Source organism: Ranitomeya variabilis, chromosome 6, assembly GCF_051348905.1.
Source record: "Ranitomeya variabilis isolate aRanVar5 chromosome 6, aRanVar5.hap1, whole genome shotgun sequence".
Classification (NCBI taxonomy): domain Eukaryota; kingdom Metazoa; phylum Chordata; class Amphibia; order Anura; family Dendrobatidae; genus Ranitomeya; species Ranitomeya variabilis.
This window is the reverse complement of record NC_135237.1, coordinates 97,549,999-97,571,495: the sequence shown is the minus strand read 5'-3', so window position 1 is coordinate 97,571,495 and position 21,497 is coordinate 97,549,999. Positions and strand designations below refer to the sequence as shown.

The following is a 21,497-nucleotide window of genomic DNA, read 5'->3' as shown; positions in this document are numbered from 1 at the left end:
ACTTTCGTTTTATCAGAATCAGTGCTCTTTTTGTCAGAAACAATAGCGCACGCAACCAAACTACTGTGTGCAACGACAAAAAATGGACATTGACTGAAGAAATTCAAACAGAGGAGAAATCCAACAACTAATGGGACAGCTCACGACTAGTGATGAGCGAATATACTCGTTACTCGAGATTTCCCTAGCATGCATGGGGGTCCTCTGAGTATTTTTTAGTGCTCGGAAATTCATTTTTTATGGCCGCAGCTGAATGATTTACATCTGTTAGCCAGCATAAGTACATGTGGGGGTCGCCTGGTTGCTAGGGAATCCCCACATGTACTTATGCTGGCTAGCAGATGTAAATTATTCAGCTGCGGCAATAAAGACTTAATTTCCAAGCGCTAAAAAATACTCGGAGGACACCCGAGCGTGCTCGGGAAATCTCGAGTAATGAGTATATTTGCTCATCACTAGTGTTGAGCGATACCGTCCGATACTTGAAAGTATCGGTATCGGAAAGTATCGGCCGATACCGGCAAAGTATCGGATCTAATCCGATACCGATACCCGATACCAATACAAGTCAATGGGACTCAAATATCGGACGGTATCCCTGATAGTTCCCAGGGTCTGAAGGAGAGGAAACTCTCCTTCAGGCCCTGGGATCCATATTAATGTGTAAAATAAAGAATTAAAATAAAAAATATTGCTATACTCACCTCTCCGACGCAGCCTGGACCTCACCGAGGGAACCGGCAGCGTTCTTTGCTTAAAATGCGCGCGTTTACTTCCTTCCGTGACGTCACGGCTTGTGATTGGTCACGTGCCGCCCATGTGGCCGCGACGCGACCAATCACAGCAAGCCGTGACGTAATTTCAGGTCCTGTATGCCTAATTCTGCATTGAGGACCTGAAATTACGTCACGGCTTGCTGTGATTGGTCGCGTCGCGGTCACATGGGCGGCACGCAACCAATCACAAGCCGTGACGTAATTTTAAAAAGCGCGCGTTTCCTGCCTCCCGTGACGTCACGGCTTGTGATTGGTCGAGTCGCCCATGTGACCGCGACGCGACCAATCACAAGCCGGATCGTAATTTTAAAATCCTGAATGCCTAGAATTAGGCATTGAGGACCTGAAAATTACGTCACGGCTTGCTGTGATTGGTCGCGTCGCGGCCACATGGGCGGCACGCGACCAATCACAAGCCGTGACGTCACGGAAGGAAGTAAACGCGCGCATTTTAAGCAAAGAACGCTGCCGGTTCCCTCGGTGAGGTCCAGGCTGCGTCGGAGAGGTGAGTATAGCAATATTTTTTATTTTAATTCTTTATTTTACACATTAATGTTGTTTCGATACCGATACCCGATACCACAAAAGTATCGGATCTCGGTATCGGAATTCCGATACCCGCAAGTATCGGCCGATACCCGATACTTGCGGTATCGGAATGCTCAACACTACTCATCACTACTCATGAGTCGACACCAGCAGCAATAACATCTGGGTGCACAGCAGCCTGAGCAGGAATGAAGGTAAAATCCAAACTGGCGAAAAGTCGGCTCTCTGTCCTCCTAGAATCAATTCTTTATTAAAGTCACATCTGCATAAATGGCCATAAAAAGATATCAAACCATCTGACGGGTTTCGTAATAAAATTCCTCAATCAAGGAGGACAGTGTTAGGGGTCGAGTTCCCACCTCTGCACAGGGGGAATCTCGGGCCATCTCCGCTGCGGTCTCCCATTTTTCTCCTGCCGCAGTGGAGCCTGCTCAGCGGAGACATCGGTCCCAGCGTCTTGCTCAGTCCCACTCTGTACAAAGAGTTACTGCTGCTTTTCCTGCTTCTGCCATTGAAGTCAGTGCTGGGCAGCGGCGAGCAGACACTTCTGGGACTAAGTCCTGCTCTTCTCGTTCTGAGCATGCCCTGAGTAAGATCTCTCAGTGGAGATCGAGGGTCACATGGTCAGATACTGCAGCTAAGTCCATTGGTCCTTTCAGGAAGGTCCTGTAGGTGCTAGGACTAAGTCCTGCTTGGCACACACTGAGCATGCCCAGGGCAAGATCTCTCAGTGGAGATTTAGGGTCACATGCTCAGGTATGGCAGCCTCTCATTGGTCCTTCTGGGAAGGTCTTTTACTTGCTGCAGCTATACAAGGCTTGCATGGCCGCACGGCCATGCGCTAGTATTGCTTCATTTATGTACTTTGCGCCAGTGTGGTCTTGTATGTGTGTGTTCAGGGACCCGGCTGAAATAAGCCCCTAGAATGCTGGCACCTCCGGCGAGGAGTTCGTATGCTTGTGTGTTCAGGGACCTGGCTGAAATAAGCCCCTAGAATGCTGGCACCACCGGCGAGGAGTTTCATGTGCGTGCAAGACCACTGACTGCTCTAGTTTAGACAGTTAACCTGTGCCTCTGTGGAGTCTAACAGGGCGCAGCGCTTTGTGTTCACGGCTGCTCTGTGAAGTAACAGAGTTAGCTAACACTGCCATTAGTTCTGCTATTTACTAGCAGCAGGTTCTCCTGCACGGTGGACCCCAGGCTGCGAACGCATCTATCCTAATAAATATATACTTTCATTAGGTGCGTTCCGCTAGCCCTATCATAACAGACAGAATGTCGACTTTACTTCATTTTAAACAGAGGAGAAAGTTACATGTTTTAGACTCCATTTGCCTTATTGAAGTCAATAGTTAGATGGAAGACTCCGAAAATGGAGCCATTTTCTACTTTGGTCCAATTTGCAGACCAAACTCTCCCTTTCTAAAGAATGTCTGCATTTCTAGAAGTCAGCACAGGAATGCCATCCATGTTGCATCTGTGTGCTGTCCATTGAAACACGATGACTATAAAATGACGATATCAGAATGCATTAACAATTATCAATATGCAAGATTACTACAGCCTCAAAACACTTCCTAATCCTACAAATTTAGTTACATTACTATTATTTCTACCGGTTCCTCTTTTCCACATGGTCACATATGTTGTGATGTCTGTTGGTGAGATAATTGTGGTGAGGGGGCACTGCACGTGCTACAAGCAATATCAGAATGAGTTAATAGTGGGGTATCTGAAAAAAATATATCTTCAAGGCCATATTTCTAGTCATTAGAACCTTTATCCATGTTGAAGTTATTTAGGTGGTGTGTGTTAGTTTCTGGTGGACACATGGACAATTGTGTAATCTATATGTTGGGTACAGAGCAAGGGCAGACATATCATTGGTATAATCATGGACCCAAGAGATAAAGACACCCACTTGCACAACTAAATCAGGTGCATTATGATGAGCTATTGGACTGCAAAAGGCCCATATAGTTGTTCTGATACATGGAATCCAACTCTGTCGCTGTCCACCCCTGGTACAGAGTGGTGCACAACTCTAAAAAAGGTTAAAAAAACCCCCTCACTTTCAAGAACCTGATTATGGCAGCCTGATATAATGGGGGGGCAATCTCATTTGGATCCTCTTGTAATTAGACGGAGCATAGAACAGAAGAAAAAAGTTCAATTTCTTTTTGGACGACCAGATATTCATTACACAAAGATTGTTGTGAAATCAATGTGCACCATGTAATGCTCCATTTGCCCTGTGGTAGTGTTGCAATGCAAGTGATCACTTATAAGGTGCTCTCATATACACGTGATCACCGTAATTCCAACCATAACTGCGGTTAGTTTATTTTGCTGGGATACTTCTTAGGCCAGTTTCACATGTTCATGAAACATGGACTGTGCTTCGATCACACTGCCGAGTCTCCTGACCTGAGCTAACTGCCACAGAGGCTCATAGGAGGCAGGTAACTTAGGTCAGGGAACCTGGGGGTTGAGCAGGGTATTCTGATTCGAGCATGGTGCGTGTCGATGGACCATATAAAACTGGCCTATTAAGAAAGAATTATCCAAAGCACACCATCCCTTCCAGGGCCCACACTTGTAGTTTATTTTAGGCTCCATGTTGGTGTGCAGCCATGTGAGGAACAGATCATAGAATGATAGAATGTTAGAGTTGGAGAGGGATCTAAAGGGTCATTGTGTCCAACCCCCTATATGGTTTTGCACTAAAATATTTCATCTTGGTGCAAAACTGGCCAAGACCAGTGCTAGAATACACGAGTACATGTACAACAATAAATTATGAAAAGTTATAGCTTGAAACTGAATATGAACTTTCCTTGTAGACGTTTGGAACAGGAGGATGGAAATCCACAACAAGAGAATGATTGCTGGTAATATTAGGGGTTACTCGCCTTCAAAGCAAAAGATGAACAATTCATGACAAAAAGGAAGGAAATGTAAGTAAAACACTTGTATACATTATTCTGCTTGGGACGGCTTACTCAGAGCTTGTGACCTCAGCTGACTGGTCTTCTAGGTATAGTGTGTACAGTGCACATTACACGCATGCCTCCACTCATTTATGTATTGCTTGAATGCAACCAAGTATTTTACTACTGGAAATCCTGTATAAGGTATCTAAACAAATGCTTGGTCATAAAGAAACATTAGAACTAACATCTGGGAAGTTTATGCATTATTAAAAAAAAATCGACATCATTTGTGTAGTAAATGGGTAGGCGCTGCTCATGTTCCATAAAATGATTTAGCCATAACACTTTATATATAATAAAAAGTGTGTAGTATAAATAGTTTAATGTAGAAGTAAAATGATTAAATGTTATATAAATTTCATTGTAAAAATCTGGCAAGTTTTAGAATATTCAGCTAAAGAAAATGCACTTTCATTGTAGCGGAGCTGAGTTTATGGTTTACACCGTTAGGCCTGCATTCCTGGTAGGATGGGAAGATGATGTGCTTGGGCTAAGGCTATGATAAACTACGTTCTGCCAATGCCATATATGACTAATTAACTCTCCTACATCAGTATATGCGACTTGTATATACCGTAACTTTTTTGTAACGTTTACAAAAAAAATTAAATAATGAAGCCTTGTAGCAGTCAGCCTTTAATGGGTTGTTAAACAACCTCCAACACATGTCTACTTTCACACCCCATTCGGTGCAATAGATACATAAAGTGTACAGTACTTGTAGTGGATATTTCATTCACGTGCTAACAAAGAACATGTTTGAAAAGCTCGTAAAAGTTTCCAGGACTTATAATTTTAGCAGATTTTTATTATTCATTTAAATTGTCTGGCGAGTGCGTATTTTAAGTCTATTAAGGCCATTAAGGGATAGGCTCTGTCGCTATAAGGAATATACAAGAAAGTAAAGGGTTTTCTACACTTACAAACATTGCAGTAAATTCTTATTAACAATATATCTTAACTAAATATTTCTTAGGCTTTATTTCACAATTTTTAAAAATATAAAAAAAAAACATAATTCAGTGCGTTAACGTGAAGGCGCAATAAATGGAAAAACTGGGCTTTTAACAAAGTATTATACATCCCAATATACATGATATTTTTATTCTTGTATTTTATCTAAATCACGAGTTTGGGGATTTAAAGCAAAGTGGCAATGTATATATATATATATTATATACTGATGTCATACAATTAATACATCATTTTTTATGTGTTTTATTATTTAAATACTTTTCTATTACGCAGCCCATTTTCTTATGAGAATATTATATGGGAATTTAACCTGTGGAATATATGAAATGCTTAATTAGAAGTGTGTTGGGTATTACTACAGAACGGCTATATTACTAATAATACACCATGTGAGATACTCTTCTGTCATCTGTGCACATTTTTTATGCTGTGGATTTTCAGCAGGAATTTCTGCACTAATTAGCTCATTCTTTTACTTGCGCTGTTTTCCATAGATGTTTTTTTCTGCTTCGTACTTTTTGGATAGATCAAGTCTTAATTAAAACTAGTTTGCTTTTGAAACTTCCTGCCACCTAGCTTTGGTAAAACCTTATTCGTAAAGGCAAGTGCTGATTTTTACTGCATATGCGCTTTATATCTGCAGAATTTCTGCATCTCATTTAAAGGCTTATGGAGAAAATCTGCAAATAAAACTTACTACAATAAAAAAATTGAGATTTATACAAATAGTGGATCTAGAATACTACAAGTCTAGAACTTTGCCAAGTCTTAATTCTTCTATATGTGATGGTTATAGTCCTGCACACTGCACATCATTTTTAGACCTTAAGATATTCTCATTAATGTTCAATACAAGAAAATGACTGTAACACGTGCATTAGTCCAAGGACCTTTGTATCTTTCACATTGTATCTGCTTCCAGTACATCTAAACAAGTTTGTGCAGTAGACCGAGCCATGACAGTGACCCTGGCTACAGAATCATGAGCAATGAATGAGGCACTTGCTTATCTGTCAATCAATACACTTCCTTCTCTACAAGTCTTGCTCTTGTCAGGCCAACAAGACATCTCAGAGATGAGCTTCAAGGAATTCAGCCACTGTCTGTAGAAACCACTTCATTGTATTTAGCACCAAGCCCAGCTTTATCCTGATTCGCTGTGAACCGGAGTTCATTCTCTTTGAATGACACTTTTACATTGATTTCCTTATACCAAACTGTTGAAAAGTACGGAAAAAAAAAGAAGAAAGAACCTGATCAACAAGAAAGAAACAAGACACAGTTTGTCCTCCTGCCAGTTACAACAGGTTTTATATAGCACATCTAGAGATTAACCTGTTCATTTCTATAGATAAAGCAGAGCTGAAGCTGACAGTTAATTCTCTGGTGTCGCACCATTTATAACTTTCTGAATTTTGATAATACAGTAGACTATGTCACAACGAGATGCGACTACAACTGACAATCTCGGCTCTGTTCAATCTGTACATCAATTAAGTTTACCAACTAACTTCCTCATTCTCCAACACATGTTAATAATTTCCATTATTCCCATTCATGCAATTGATTGGCGTTACCGGTGAGAATTGTTTTAATTGTCAAATAGGGATTACGTCTGCATAAATTAAGCAGCGGCCACCAAATTAGTACCTAGACTTGCAAACCGATAGTATAGTAATAGAAAGAAATGTACAATGTGTTTTGCTGGCCACTGTTTACTACTCAGGTGAGTCATTGTTTCGCAGAAGAAAAGTTTCTTCTCAGTCTGTGACAACTAAATTCCAAGATTATAATGGAGGAACTGTAAAGCAATCCGAGAATGGAAACCTGAGATCACATTGTCACTGTAAGATTAGCACACTCTCAGGATGTCTCTGGTGAATTGAGGCTCCGTCCAATAAATACAAATGATCGCTAAATCTTTTGCAGAAAGGTCATTTTCTAATTAACTAGTTAAACTTTCACCTTCTCCCCCTCCTTGACTTTGGGAGAAGGTGCGCAGCTTTCTCAACTATTTAATCTTTCCAATTGTGGCAGAAAATAATTTGCAGCTGTGATAACATCCCCAATCTTATGCCTTTTTCTTTTTTTCTTTCCCAAACCAACAGTATAACCTGGCTTTTCCTTATAACAGATAAAAGATGAAGTCTGTGAATAATTAGTGATGGCAGGCTAAAGCCAGTTCATGTTCTTCGTACTGATAATAAACTATAGCCCCCAGGAGAACAGGTAACTACTTTGTAACTCTGACCCTTTTCACTCTCACATTACTTAACTGGGCTACGAAGCCAACATTACATCACTTACTAAGCATTGGTCCCTTCTCATTAACCCACTAATGACTACTCATCTCTTGGTTGGAATGCAGAACTTCTACGCTGTGCTGCTCAGTCAGTGTTCTACCTCCTCCTCCTGCTGCTTCTGTCCTTCAACAATAACGAAACTCCTTACAAAGTGCCCACAGAAATGTCACTTGAGGCATACTGTGCATACATAGGCATGTTCTCAACTATACAAGAAAAATATTCATAAACGAAAAAAAAAAATGAAAAATGAGCAACTAACCTCATGGACATCACTGATTCTGTATTCCCTGCTGAGGAGCAGAACACGAGAGCCCTGGAATGAGTGTATGTAGAACCAGAGCCAAAGCTTAACTAGCCTGTGTGAGTCATATCCTTCCCATTTGATTCCCCTCCAGATGGTGATGTAATGCTCTGGCCCTCTCTCTCACTCTCTCTCAGTGCACACACCACCCCTCCTTCTCATTTTAGCTCAGTGCTGGTGAAGTCACCATTTAATTCTGGCAGAGCTGCAATGAAAAAAAACTTCAACGTAACCAAAACAGCCAAAGGCGAAGTTCCAAACTTGGTGGTGCAATTGCCATTGGAAACTAGATAAACATTAGACGAAACAGTGCCACAAAAGCCAAACAGCTGTCAAAAACATCACATTAAGAAAGTCTCGCAACAATCAATTATATAGGAAAGAGATTTGTATATTTACACCTGCAACAGCTCCAGAAGTGACCATCAGCTTGAGAAACCTGATGATGGTTACTACTGTCAATGTCACATATAGGCTTACTTTAAATATTTGTTAAGGATGAAAAAAAAGTGGATAGCACTCACCGATCCTATAAAATTCCATTCTTTATTCAGTAACGATTATAAATCATCATGGCTGGGAGAGTGAGAACAGGAGTGTGCGATAGCAGGTGCTGACGACGGCCGTTTCGCGCTAATACAGCGCTTCTACGGGTCAATTTTTCATCCATGGAATTCGTCATAATTTTTTTCTGTAGGAGCACCCGGAATCCTGAGGTACAGCTTGTAATTGCACATCACACCTGCGGCGCACAGACCCAGTAATACTAGCGGTGCTGTCTGCTTTTCTCTTTTGGTATGTTAAATATTTGTCACATAATGATTTTTTTTTATTTTTTATTAGTACTCTATTCATAGGCCATCAGTTAAAAAATAAGATTATTTTATTTTATCTAAAAGTTTTACATTTAGACTGATAAATAGGCTTAAAATTGATAGGTCACCTGAAAGGTACAACCACCAGAACGGCGCAAAAATCAAACTGTTTCCAATTTTTTGCAACTGTTTTTGTGGGTTACAATGTGACCCCAATCACCTGCTGCATCATAGCAGCGGCATAGCGTGATATATATCCATACGACTGGTAACATGACCAAGGTAGCCATGTAGCCCCAGCCTAGGAAAGTTCTTTGAGCTATATGTAATTAATGCACTTTCGTTGTGTGTTGAAAAAGTTAACTTTTTGCTTCAATTCTTTGTTTTTTTCAAGATCATTGATAAATGGAAAAATTGCCTGTTTACATCTAGAAGCTCTATTGACCAAGTCATGAAGCTCCATTCCCTGACAGCAAGAAGAGTTCATAAAACTGTAGCAATGCAGACCCTTTTTTATTACAATTTGAATTTTCATTGTGATTTGACTTTGTTAACACAAAGCTGGAAAGCAATTATCTACAACATTGTACAAATCTTTCAAAAATGTAAAACAATATTATAATAAATACATTTATTTTTCAGGGTTTTTTAAATGGGTAGTTATAATTATTATATTAGTTCATATAAAGCTACCAAACTCCCATAACATCGTACCTGCACTACCAAACAAGTGACAAACACTATAAATTCGAAGCATGGGTGTAAAGGATCGAATGGAGAAGAGCTCCATAATTACATTTTTTTACTTTTATTAAATCACAAATATAAAAAAATCAACAATAAAAGATAAGCAGAGTTGCCAAATGGGGGACGCTGATAGGTGGCAAAAATAAGCAAGGATAGGATAGAGATAATTTCAAAATATTGAAATAGTACTATGATGTCATATATTCCTATATCCTTGTGGTACAACAGGTTGCGGGAATAAGACACAAGCCAGTATATAATAAATAAATAAAATGAGATGATATGGTAAAAAAAAGGATGTTAGATGTTGTGCAAAGATTCAATTGGACGATATATTGTGCTGCAATGTGCAGGTAACTAGAGTATATTTAAGCCAGAGCACTTCCCCTCAGTTTGTATGTATCTCAATTTGTTATCCAGAGGCCATACAAATAAATAGCAAATAGTAATACAGATAAGTAATAAGGTGCTCTGTGCCATTTTACCTTAAATAAAGTGTCAGTGCAGTTATTGCTGGCAGTGGTCACCTCAGCGTCCTCTCACCCCGACGCACGTTTCTCCGCCAGCTTATTCCAGGGTAAAGGGATGCTGAGGTGACCACTTCCTGCAGAAACTGCACTGACACCTTATTTACATCATCCTATCATTGCTTACTTTTTGCCACCTATCAGGGTTTCCCATTTGGAATCTCTGCTTTTCATTATTTTTATTGTTGATTTTTTTAACATTTGTGATTTAATAAAAATAAAAATGTTTAATTATGGATCTCTTCTCCGTTCAATCCTTTATGCCCATGGTTCAAATTTGAAGTGTTTGTCAAAGTTTATGAAGTGCCAACAATATTATCAGTGGATATCACTGTGCAATTAAAACAAGTGCTGAATTAGGAATTTACAACAAGAAATTGTAAGGTAAAGTAGTTTATGGTAATATCTAGATGATGATAATTTATTAGAATATCCAAACCACTGAGTACCATATTGAAGCAATTTTATTTTACGTAATCAGAACAAAGCCACAACATTTATCAATAATTAGAAAAATAAAGCCAAAAAAACAACACTGAAAAAAAAGCATAAAATGGTAAATGTACAACTATTATCCCCCAAAAATGGGACACTGTGTAAAAAGTGTAGAAAACAAAAGCAATTATGTTGAAATCTGATACTTATATTTTATTCACAACAGAACATAGAACACAGATCAGAAGTTGAAACTTAGATATTTTTCCATTTCTTTTGAAAATATTAACTCAATGAAAAATTGACGGCAGCAAAACATCTAAAAAAAAGTTGGGATAAGCTTAACAAAAGGCTATAAAAGTAAGTGGCTCTAATGAAAAACAGCTGATGGGTCAATTTTTTATTAAGTCACATGACTGTATACAAAGAGCATGATAGAGAGGCAGAGTCTCTAAGAAGCAAAGGTAGTCAGATTTACCAATGTGTGAACAACTACGTCTAAAAAATGTGGAACAATTTCAGAAAAATGTTTCTCAATGTAAAATTGCAAAGACATTGAATATCTCACCATCTACTGCACAAAATGTCATCAAAAGATTCAGAGATTTCAGAGAAACCCAAGTGCACAAAGGACAAGGCTGATAGTATACACTCACTGGCCACTTTATTAGGTACACCATGCTAGTAACAGGTTGGACCCCTTTTGCCTTCAGAACTGCCTCAATTCTTCGTGGCATAGATTCAACAAGGTGCTGGAAGCATTCCTCAGAGATTTTGGTCCATATTGACATGATGGCATCACACAGTTGCCGCAGATTTGTCGGCTGCACATCCCAAAGATGCTCCATACAAGGCAGGATGGATCCATGCTTTCATGTTGTTTACGCCAAATTCTGACCCTACCATCCGAATGTCGCAGCAGAAATCGAGACTCATCAGACCAAGCAACGTTTTTCCAATCTTCTACTGTCCAATTTCGATGATCTTGTGCAAATTGTAGCCTCAGTTTCCTGTTCTTAGCTGAAAGGAGTGGTACCCGGTGTGGTCTTCTGCTGCTGTAGCCCATCTGCCTCAAAGTTCGACGCACTGTGCGTTCAGAGATGCTCTTAGGCCTACCTTGGTTGTAACGGGTGGCGATTTGAGTCACTGTTGCCTTTCTATCAGCTCGAACCAGTCTGCCCATTCTCCTCTGACCTCTGGCATCAACAAGGCATTTCCGCCCACAGAACTGCCGCTCACTGGATTTTTTTTCTTTTTCGGACCATTCTCTGTAAACCCTAGAGATGGTTGTGCGTGAAAATCCCAGTAGATCAGCAGTTTCTGAAATACTCAGACCAGCCCTTCTGGCACCAACAACCATGCCACGTTCAAAGGCACTCAAATCACCTTTCTTCCCCATACTGATGCTCGGTTTGAACTGCAGGAGATTGTCTTGACCATGTCTACATGCCTAAATGCACTGAGTTGCCGCCATGTGATTGGCTGATTAGAAATTAAGTGTTAACAAGAAGTTGGACAGGTGTACCTAATAAAGTGGCCAGTGAGTGTATATATGTAATACTTCCAGAAATAATTGTCTGTGAACACAGTTTGCCATAAAATCAACTAATGAAAGTTAAAGCTCTATCATGCAACGAAGAAGCCATATATCAACATGATTCAAAAACACTTCCATCTTCTCTTGGCAAAAACTAATTTAAAATAGACTAAGGCAATCTGTTTTAAGGTCAGCAGAATCAAATTTTGAAATTTTTCATGGAAACCACAGATGCTGTGTCCTGTGGACTCAAGAGGAAAGGGACCATCTAGTTTGTTATCAGCGCCCAGTTCAAAACCATACATTTCTGATGATATGGGGTTGCACTAGTGCCTATGACATTGGCAGCTTATACATCTTGAAAGGCACTGTGACAACACAGCATTTTTATCTTAATTAACCAGACGTCTATTTTCAGGAAGCCAGGAGGAATAGACTGTTATCTATATGTTGACTTTTGAATGTATGTGTTTATTTCTTTGATTTGTCAAGAGTCTGACCTGTTGACTATTCTTATAGGTTAAATTGATATTTGTAAATTGATGAATGGTTGTTATTTACCTCTTATTTCAGCTCCTACAGTTTATTATACTGTTATCTTTGCAAAACAGAGATGTAAGGTCACTGAGCAATGATATTTGCTGATTTTTTGATTACACATTATACCAGGCCATGCAGTTTGTTAACTTGCAAACATTGAAGGAAAAGCTGAATAATCAAGCAATGCACCTTAAACTCATCACCCCTTCCCCTTGACCTGTAACTAATGGCTTGAAGAACAGTTGCAAATTATATAAAGGGGATATGCCTCTGTAACAAGATACATCCAGACATTCAAGATATCCAGAGATCCAAAGAACCAGAGATTCTTTACAAAACCACAGCCAGGAACACTCTACAAGACAGAAGCCAAGACATCATGGCTGTATCACGAGGGAGACACAGATTTAACATTCTACAGGACGCCAGCTTAGGGGAACCCGGCCCCGTCTGAAAGAATACAGATCTACTCCATTGACCATCATTGAACCCATGGATACATTAGGGGTAGTCAGAATTTGGAGCCACGGGTCACCTGAATCCATGGATATGTTTGGGGCAGACAGATTTTGACCCATCAGTCACCTGAGCCCCATAGATATGTTTGGGAAAGCCAGGATTGGGACCCGCTGGTCACCTGGCTCAATGGAGATGTTTGGAGAAGCTAGGTTGTGACCTTCTGATCACCTGGCCTTATACATCAATGGACTGTAAACTTCCTAAATTTGCCATTACTTCCTCTCTGTTTATGCCACAGGTGGGAGTAGTCAGACCTGGAAGTGGCTCTAATCCTGGCGAGTCAGCTGAAGGGTGAGACTCTGTTATTTTGCACCATCTTGGGTATTTTGCTGGGACTCTTCTATGTGTTAGTTGCCTGTTTTGTGGTTCAATAAAGTATTGCCACACTGTTTACCCTCACCCTGTGTTGTCTGAGTAGTATTGTGCCCATGGTAAAAGCAGAGCGGGCATTCGGTGAGATGAGCCCTGATCCATGCGATTTCAGGCTAGTAGACTTGAGCACCCGCTGACCCCCATGTCTCCACAGGCACTACTAGGTTTTAGAACAACGTATGCTCCATCCAGAGAAAATGTTTTTCAGGAAAGGCCTTGCATATTTCAGCAATAACATACCAAACCACAAAGTACATCCAACACAAAACCATGACTTCACAGAAAAAGAGTTTGGGTGATGAGGTGGCCACCTGCAGTCCAGACCTAACACCAATAGAAAACATTTGACGCATTATTAAACGAAAAATCTGGAAAAGAAGAAAAGGATGAGAAGTTGGAATGCTACATTAGACAAGAATTGGACAACGCTTCTGTCCCAAAACTCCATCAATTTGTCTCTTCACTTCCCAAACATTTACAGGCTGTTGGAAAAAGAAGGCATGCTATTCTATGGTAGATATGGCCCTATACCAACTTTTTGAAATGTGCTACTGCCATCAGTTTCTCAATTAGTTAAATTTTTAATATGAAATGGGAAAATGTCTTTCACCTTCTGAAATGTGCTCTTGTGAATAAAGTATGTCTATAAGAGATTTCCAAATCATTACATTCTGGTTTTCTTTACATTTTATACAGCATCCCAACTTTTTGGAATTGCAGTTGTAAATGTTCTGTTTTTGCAATACAAACATTATTCAGGATATTGTGATTATTCAGAAGGCCTTATTAAATATAATGCCTTCCTACTTTATAGGCCGGAGTCACACTACCATATAATACGGATGAGTGCTATGCTATAATAAATTGCATAGCACTCGGACCAATGTTAATTTATGGGGCAGCTCCCATCATCGTTTTTATTCTCTGCCCTATTATACGTGACTCGCCAATGAAAGTCTATCGGTGCGAGAAAAACTCACATACCACACGGACCATCAGTGTGACTTGTGAGAAATACGCACTGGTGTCCATTAGAAAAGCCGGCAATTCAGTGCGGTGTAATGTAAAATCACACTGACAGGTTAGAATAGAATAGATAAAATAAATGTCTACACATAGTATAGGTGTAAATATATATATATATATATATATATATATATATATATATATACACAGTATATATATATATGTATGTCATTGACACACACACACACACACATATATATATATATATATATATATATATATATATATATATATATATATATATATATTTCATATAGAGCTAGATAGCAGAGTAGCCGACCAGACATGAACTCATTAGCGTGGGAAAGTTTCTGAACATTTTCCCACGCTGTCAAGTTCACCTCAGGTCAGGAGGGGCCGCTGCGCAGCCTCAGTGACTACTGCTGACATCACTGAGCATGCGCAGATTCACCCACAGCCTGACCTGAGGTGAACTTGACAGCGTGGGAAAATGTTCAGAAATTTTCCCACGCTTAGGCTGCTTTCACACATCAGTTTTTTGCCATCAGTCACAATCCGTCGAATTTTGAAAAAAACAGATCCGTCGCAGATTGTTAAAAACTGATGTGACGGATCCGTTTTTTCGCCGGATCCGACTAGCTGATCCAGCTAATTGGATCCTAAAAAAATCGGAGCATGCTGAGTTAAAAAACGGATTCCGCCGCCGGATTCCATCATTTGACGGATCCGGCGCCATAGACTTCCATTCTAGCAAACGAAGGACGGACGTTACTATGTCCATTTTCTCCGGCCGATGGATAAACAATTTTTGACAGATCCGGCGAACAATGGATGAAACGTGAGGCCATCCATCACAATCCGTCACCAATACAAGTCTATTTTTTCAAAATTCGCTGATGACTAAAAACTAAAAAACTGATGTGTGAAAGCAGCCTAATGAGTTCATGTCCGGTCAGGCAGGCAGCTTTTCATTCATTACACAGTGGTTGTAAACTATTTAACCCCTTGAGATGGATTGCAGCGTGAGACTTGACTGTACAGCGGACAGGTATGGTATATTGTTGCTTTTTTATTTTGGATTTTTTACAGAAGAATGAGGGCTTAACTTGGAGTGTAATAAAGAAGGTAAACCTGTGTGTTTAATTACGGTATTTCATTAAAAGACTTTATTCTTAATGTGTGTGTATTTTTTTAACCCATTCATACTATTGGATTATTAATGGATAGGTGTCTTGTTGACACCTCTCTATTATTAACCAGGCTTAATGTCACCTTACAATAGCAAGGAGACATTAAACCCTTAGAACCCCATATGCCACCACTACAGGGCAATGGGAAGAGAGAGGCTAAGTTCTGGAATGGGCGCATCTTACAGATGTGCCTTTTCTGGGGTGGCTGGGGGCAGATGTTTTTAGCCGGGGGGGGGGGGGGTAATAACCATGGTTACTCTCTAGGCTATTATCTGCCTTCAGTCACTGGCTTTCCCTCTCACGCCAGTTTTTTCCATAAATTAATCCTTTAATTTAACACCTACAGCTCCAAAACTTTACACACAAACGCTACTAACATTTTTAGCAAGGAACATATAAAAGTCTAACAGATATGCAATGGTTTACTGTATGTAAACCATGTCTCATATCCTGTCGGGTTCTGTAATGATTTTACAGAACCCGACAAATGAATTATCAGCTATTCTGCTATCTAGCTCTGTATGAAATATACAGTAAAGATATATATATATATGTGTCTCACTGACATATGTATATATATAGACTGTATATATGTTTTCACGTATATTTGAGGCAATGGATCCATTATATGTCCATTTTGCAAGCCGGAGAGAAAATCTTGCCATACGGATGACATACGGATGTCACACGGATACTTTAATAAGTAAAAAAAATCGCATCCTCACATTGCACACGGATGACATATGGATCACTGTTCGGGAACATTTCTGCGAATCTCGGCCGTGAAAAATGGACCGATTTTTTTTATACATTATGTGTGACTTCTGCCATATAAAGCGGCCTCTCGCCTAAAAACTCATCTTGAAGTAACATTCATCAGTTTATAAATTTTCCTCTTTTTCAATTATTACACACTGACACCATTACAGCAATCTATTTTATTTAGTTTTCTGCTATTTGTTTAATGTATTATTTAGTTTATTTTCATACATCATGTTCTTATTATAACATTACTAGTATTATTACTACAGTGATATGTTTTGTTGCATTCACTGTTGATACACATTAGGATTAACTAGGGTTAACTAGGGTTAATTAGGATTCATTTCTGTTGTTGACTCCATGACTCCATCACCTAATGTTTCAAGATGACCTCTGAGGAAGCCACGTGTAGTATGGTGATATGTGTGGCGAATCTCCACTGGTTTGCAAAAGTATTCACCCCCTTGTCTTTTTTACATATTTTTACAATTTGTATTTAAATATGTTTGTAATCCGATATGTGTGTGATACATCAGCACTAAATAGTCCAAGTTGGTGTAGTGAGAAAAATATTGGCATACATTAAACTTATGGGATCAAATAAAGAAAAATGTCATGTGTATATGGAGAAAAATATTTAGAATTGAGATATATATATATATACATATATATATATATATATATATATATATATATATATATATACAAAGATATATATCTTTCCTATATGTGTATATGTATTCACCCTTTTTGCTATGAAGTTCTTAAACATTTCTTGTGCAAGTAATTACCTTCATAAGTCACATTAGTGATTAGCTTAGTGAAAGGAAGTCCACTTGTATGCAATCTAAGTGCCCATGGTCTGTCAGTATATACACACATTTTCTGAAAGGCCACAAAGGCTGAATCACCATTAAGTAAGAGTCACCACAAACCGAACAACACTATAAAGACCATGGAGATATCCAAACAAGTCAGGGACAAAGTTGTTGAGAAGTACAAGACAGGGTGGGGTTACATAAATATATCCCAATTAGGGTTGAGCGAAACGGTTCGGACAAATTCAAAAATCACCAACTTTCGGCAAAGTCTGGTTTCATGAAACCCGACCCGATCCTAGTGTGGGATCGGCCATGCGGTCGGCGATCTCCGCGCCAAAGTCGCGTCTCATATGATGCATTCAGCGCCATTTTTCAGCCAATGAAGGAGGACGCAGAGTGTGGGTAGCGTGATGACATAGGTCTCGGTCCCCACCATCTTAGAGAAGGGCATGACAGTGATTGGCTTGCTTTCTGCGGCGTCACAGGGGCTATAAAGGGGAGTGCACACCAACCGCCATCTTACTTCTGCCGATCTTAGCATAGGGAGAGGTTGCTGCAGCTTCATCAGAAGAAGGGATATAGTTAGGGAGAGAAGATTAACCCCCAAACTGCTTGTGCTGTAGCGATTTCCACTGTCCAACACCACCTTTTTTTTGCAGGGACAGTGGAGGCTATAATTTTGTGCATCAGCTCTGTAGCTTATTAGGCTGCCTTATAAGGCTCCCTGATAGCTGCATTGCTGTTTGCACACTGCTGTGCAAACCAACTGCTTTTTTTAAAGCAAAAATCCTGTTGCTCCTTTCTGCACAGTTATCTTGTTTATTTGTCCACAGTGCACTTTTGTGTGCAGCAGTCCTTTTTATTGCTGCCATACTTGTCCTGAGATCATTGTAGGGAGATTGAAATTGTACTACAGTCCTTGTATTTTTTCATATACCTTCCAGCCACTTTCTGCCACTTACAGTACATTGTGTTGTTTTATACACTGGGCCTGAGTTTTGGTTCAGTCTCCCCCCCAAAAAAGGGAGATTCAAATTCTCACAAAGAGGATATACTACAGTCCTGTTAGTTTGCCGTATATCAGCCAGCCACTTTCTGCCACTTACATTGTGTTGTTTTATACACTGGGCCTGAGTTTTGGTTCAGTCTCCCCCCCAAAAAAGGGAGATTCAAATTATCACAAAGAGGATATACTACAGTCCTGTTAGTTTGTCGTATATCAGCCAGCCACTTTCTGCCACTTACATTGTGTTGTTTTATACACTGGGCCTGAGTTTTGGTTCAGTCTCCCCAACAAAAAAAGGAGATTCAAATTCTCAACAAGTTTATATACACGTTCTACCTTGTTTTACAGTACCATATAACGGTTGTTATTTTGGTTAGATTTTCCTAAAAATGAGGAAGTCTGGTGGAAGAGCCCATGTGCGGTCATTGCCAGCTGGTACTGATGGTGGTGGTGGTGCATCTGGTGGTAGTGGCAAAAGCACAATAGCACCTAAGGCTGGAGGTGTTGAGCCAGCGTCATCGTCAGGCTACACAAGGCCTCGAAGGCTCCCTTATCTGGGAGTAGGAAAACAGCTTTTAAAGCCAGAGCAGCAGGAAAAAGTTTTGGCTTTCCTTGCTGACTCAGCCTCTAGCTCTTTCGCCTCCTCTTCAGAAAGTTCCAAATATAAAAGCAGCGAGTCATCAGTGCATGCTCCCGGTCAGGAACAAGTCGTTTCCTTGTGTCCTTCACCCAAAGCAAAAGTGAAGGATGCGTCAGGCGACACTACAGATTACTCCATGGAGCTCTTTACACATACCGTGCCTGCGTTGGAAAGGGAAATTGTTAACTGCCCATTACAAGATGAATCGGACATGGAGTGCACTGATGCACAGCCACAGCTAGATTATTATGCTGTTCCATTGACTCAGATCACAACATTGCCCTCGCAGTGTACTGAGCCAGAATCTGACCCTGATGAGACTATGGTGCCCTCTGTCAAGTCCTTCAGTGTTTTGAGGAATGCACACGGCTGATAAGTGCAGACGACGCCATCATAAGCATGAGCATCCCACTAATGCGTCTGCTGATGCAAAGTTTGATGCACATTAAGGAGCATGCATTTGCAGCCGAGGAGGAGGGAAGCCTTGATGACAGTCAGCCATTGTCTGCTCAGGGAACCGTCCTGGACGAGGTGGCGGACGAAGAGGAGGAGGATGATGGGGATGAATATTTATGGGAGGAGGATGCTTCTCAGAGGGCAATAGAAACTGGTGGCATTACAAGGTCAGGTACTGGGTTTTTGTGGGACACAAGTGATGTTGATTTGCAAGAAAGTGCTCCTCAACCCAGCACAAGCAGTGAATTGACACCTGGAACATTGGCCAACATGGCTGAGTATGCCTTGCTTATCCTAAAAAGGGACCCCCGCATTATGAAAATGATGACCGATGACGATTACTGGTTGGCCTGCCTCCTGGATACACGATATAAAGGAAAATTACAAAATATCATGCCACATGAGAACCTTGAGCAAATATTGGCTACCAAACAAGCAACTCTTGTAGACTGTTTGGTTCAGGCACTCCCATCACACAGCGGCAGTGATGGTTCTCACACGAGCCGTAGGGGGCAACATGGCAGAGGTGTTAGAGGTGCACAAATCCGAAGTGGCGTTGGACAGAGGGGTTTTATGACCAGGTTGTGGAGTGATTTCGCAATGACTGCTGACACGACAGGTACTGCTGCATCGATTCAAAGTGACAAGAGACAGCATTTCTCCAGTATGGTTACGAACTACTTTTCCTCCCTTATCGATGTTCTCCCTCACAGGTCATTCCCCTTTGATTACTGGGCATCTAAAATAGACACCTGGCCTGAATTGGCAGAATATGCATTACAGGAGCTCGCTTGCCATGCTGCTAGTGTGCTATCAGAAAGAGTCTTCAGTGCTGCTGGTTCAATACTGACCGAAAAAAGGACACGTCTGGCTACCCGAAATGTTGATGATCTAACCTTCATTAAAATGAACCAATCATGGATTTCAAATTATTTGACCCCACCTTCCCCTGCTGACACGTAACTTGCCTGAAAAATGTCTTGCTTTTGGCCTCCTCTTACTGACTGCTCCAATTCCTCCATTTGCAGCTGCTGAATGTCCACCATAGGCCATTTTTATACCTCCCTAAATGGGCTGACTCCCCCCACCGGGCCGTGGTCACCACCTGGCGCAAGCACCCGTGCGAGTGCCATTTGCCTGGACAGGTGGGTGTGCCCACTCTTGGGTGACGGCACTGGCACAGGGTCCCTCATAGTACAATGAAGTGTCTCTGACGGTGGTGGTGCACAACCAACGTCAGACACACCATCGTAATATGAGGGGCCCTGTGCCAGTACCGCCACCCACGAAAGAGTGTTTCCCCCAGCTCTAACAGTGCTCTACCACTTGCAATACTTACCTCTCCCTGCTCCACCACTGTGTAGTCTGGGCTGTTAAATCCTTCAATGGCACTGACAATACAAATTTGTTTAAATGATAGATGATAGTTAAAATATACAGGGGCCCTGGCCTCCATTTAGACCAGTTAATACTTTGCGCCTACTACCACTGTCTGCTACTCAGCAGAGGAGCTCACCCCTGTACCTAGCTATGCCACCTGTTTATTTATGAACAATTTTTTGGCAGACATTTAGCCCACTTTATTATTTGGGCCTACTAACTGTGTCTGCCACTCATTACAGTTGTCCTCCGCTGAACAAAGCAATGCCGCCTGTTTAGTCCTGTTACCAATTTTGAACTGCATTTAGGCTACTTTCTTATTTGGGCCTACTAAATGTGTCTGCCACTCATTACAGTTGTCCTCCGCTGAACAAAGCAATGCCGCCTGTTTAGTCCTGTTACCAATTTTGAACTGCACTTAGCCTACTTTATTATTTGGGCCTACTAACTGTGTCTGCCACTCATTACAGTTGTCCTCCACTGAACAAAGCAATGCCGCCTGTTTAGTCCTGTTACCACATTTGAACTGCATTTAGCCAACTTTATTATTTGGGCCTATATCTGTGTTTCCTCCTCATCCTGCCCATTGCCCAGCCACTGCTAGATGAGTCTGCTGGTACACTGACCCAGACCACTACATTCCCCTTGCACTCTACACAGCCAGAATCTGACCATGCTGAAAGTCAGGTTCCCCTTCCCGCATACTATACCACCTTACACGGGGACAAAGAGGAAGGTGCAGATGAAAGTGCAGGTTCCTTCATCAGGTGGGGGGCATACTCGTTGGCGACGTCACTGGCACAGGGCCCCTCATAGTACGCAAAAGTGCCTCTGCCAGTGGGAGGCGTCACCCGCCGTCAAAC

General features: G+C 40.9%; 1 protein-coding gene across 4 annotated transcripts in view; it reads right to left on the bottom strand.

Moving 5' to 3' along the window:
- Positions 1-21,497, bottom strand: part of CREB5 (cAMP responsive element binding protein 5) — a 607,187-nt gene that overhangs the window by 205,572 nt on the left and 380,118 nt on the right. The window contains exon 1 of one of the 4 annotated variants that reach the window (XM_077268827.1): positions 7,859-8,036. The exons of the other annotated variants lie outside the window; for them this stretch is intronic. Within the exon in view, the coding sequence (XP_077124942.1) occupies positions 7,859-7,869 (11 nt within the window). The 5' untranslated portion in view covers positions 7,870-8,036. Of the gene's footprint in view, positions 1-7,858; positions 8,037-21,497 lie in introns of those variants that run through there. 4 annotated transcript variants of the gene reach the window in all.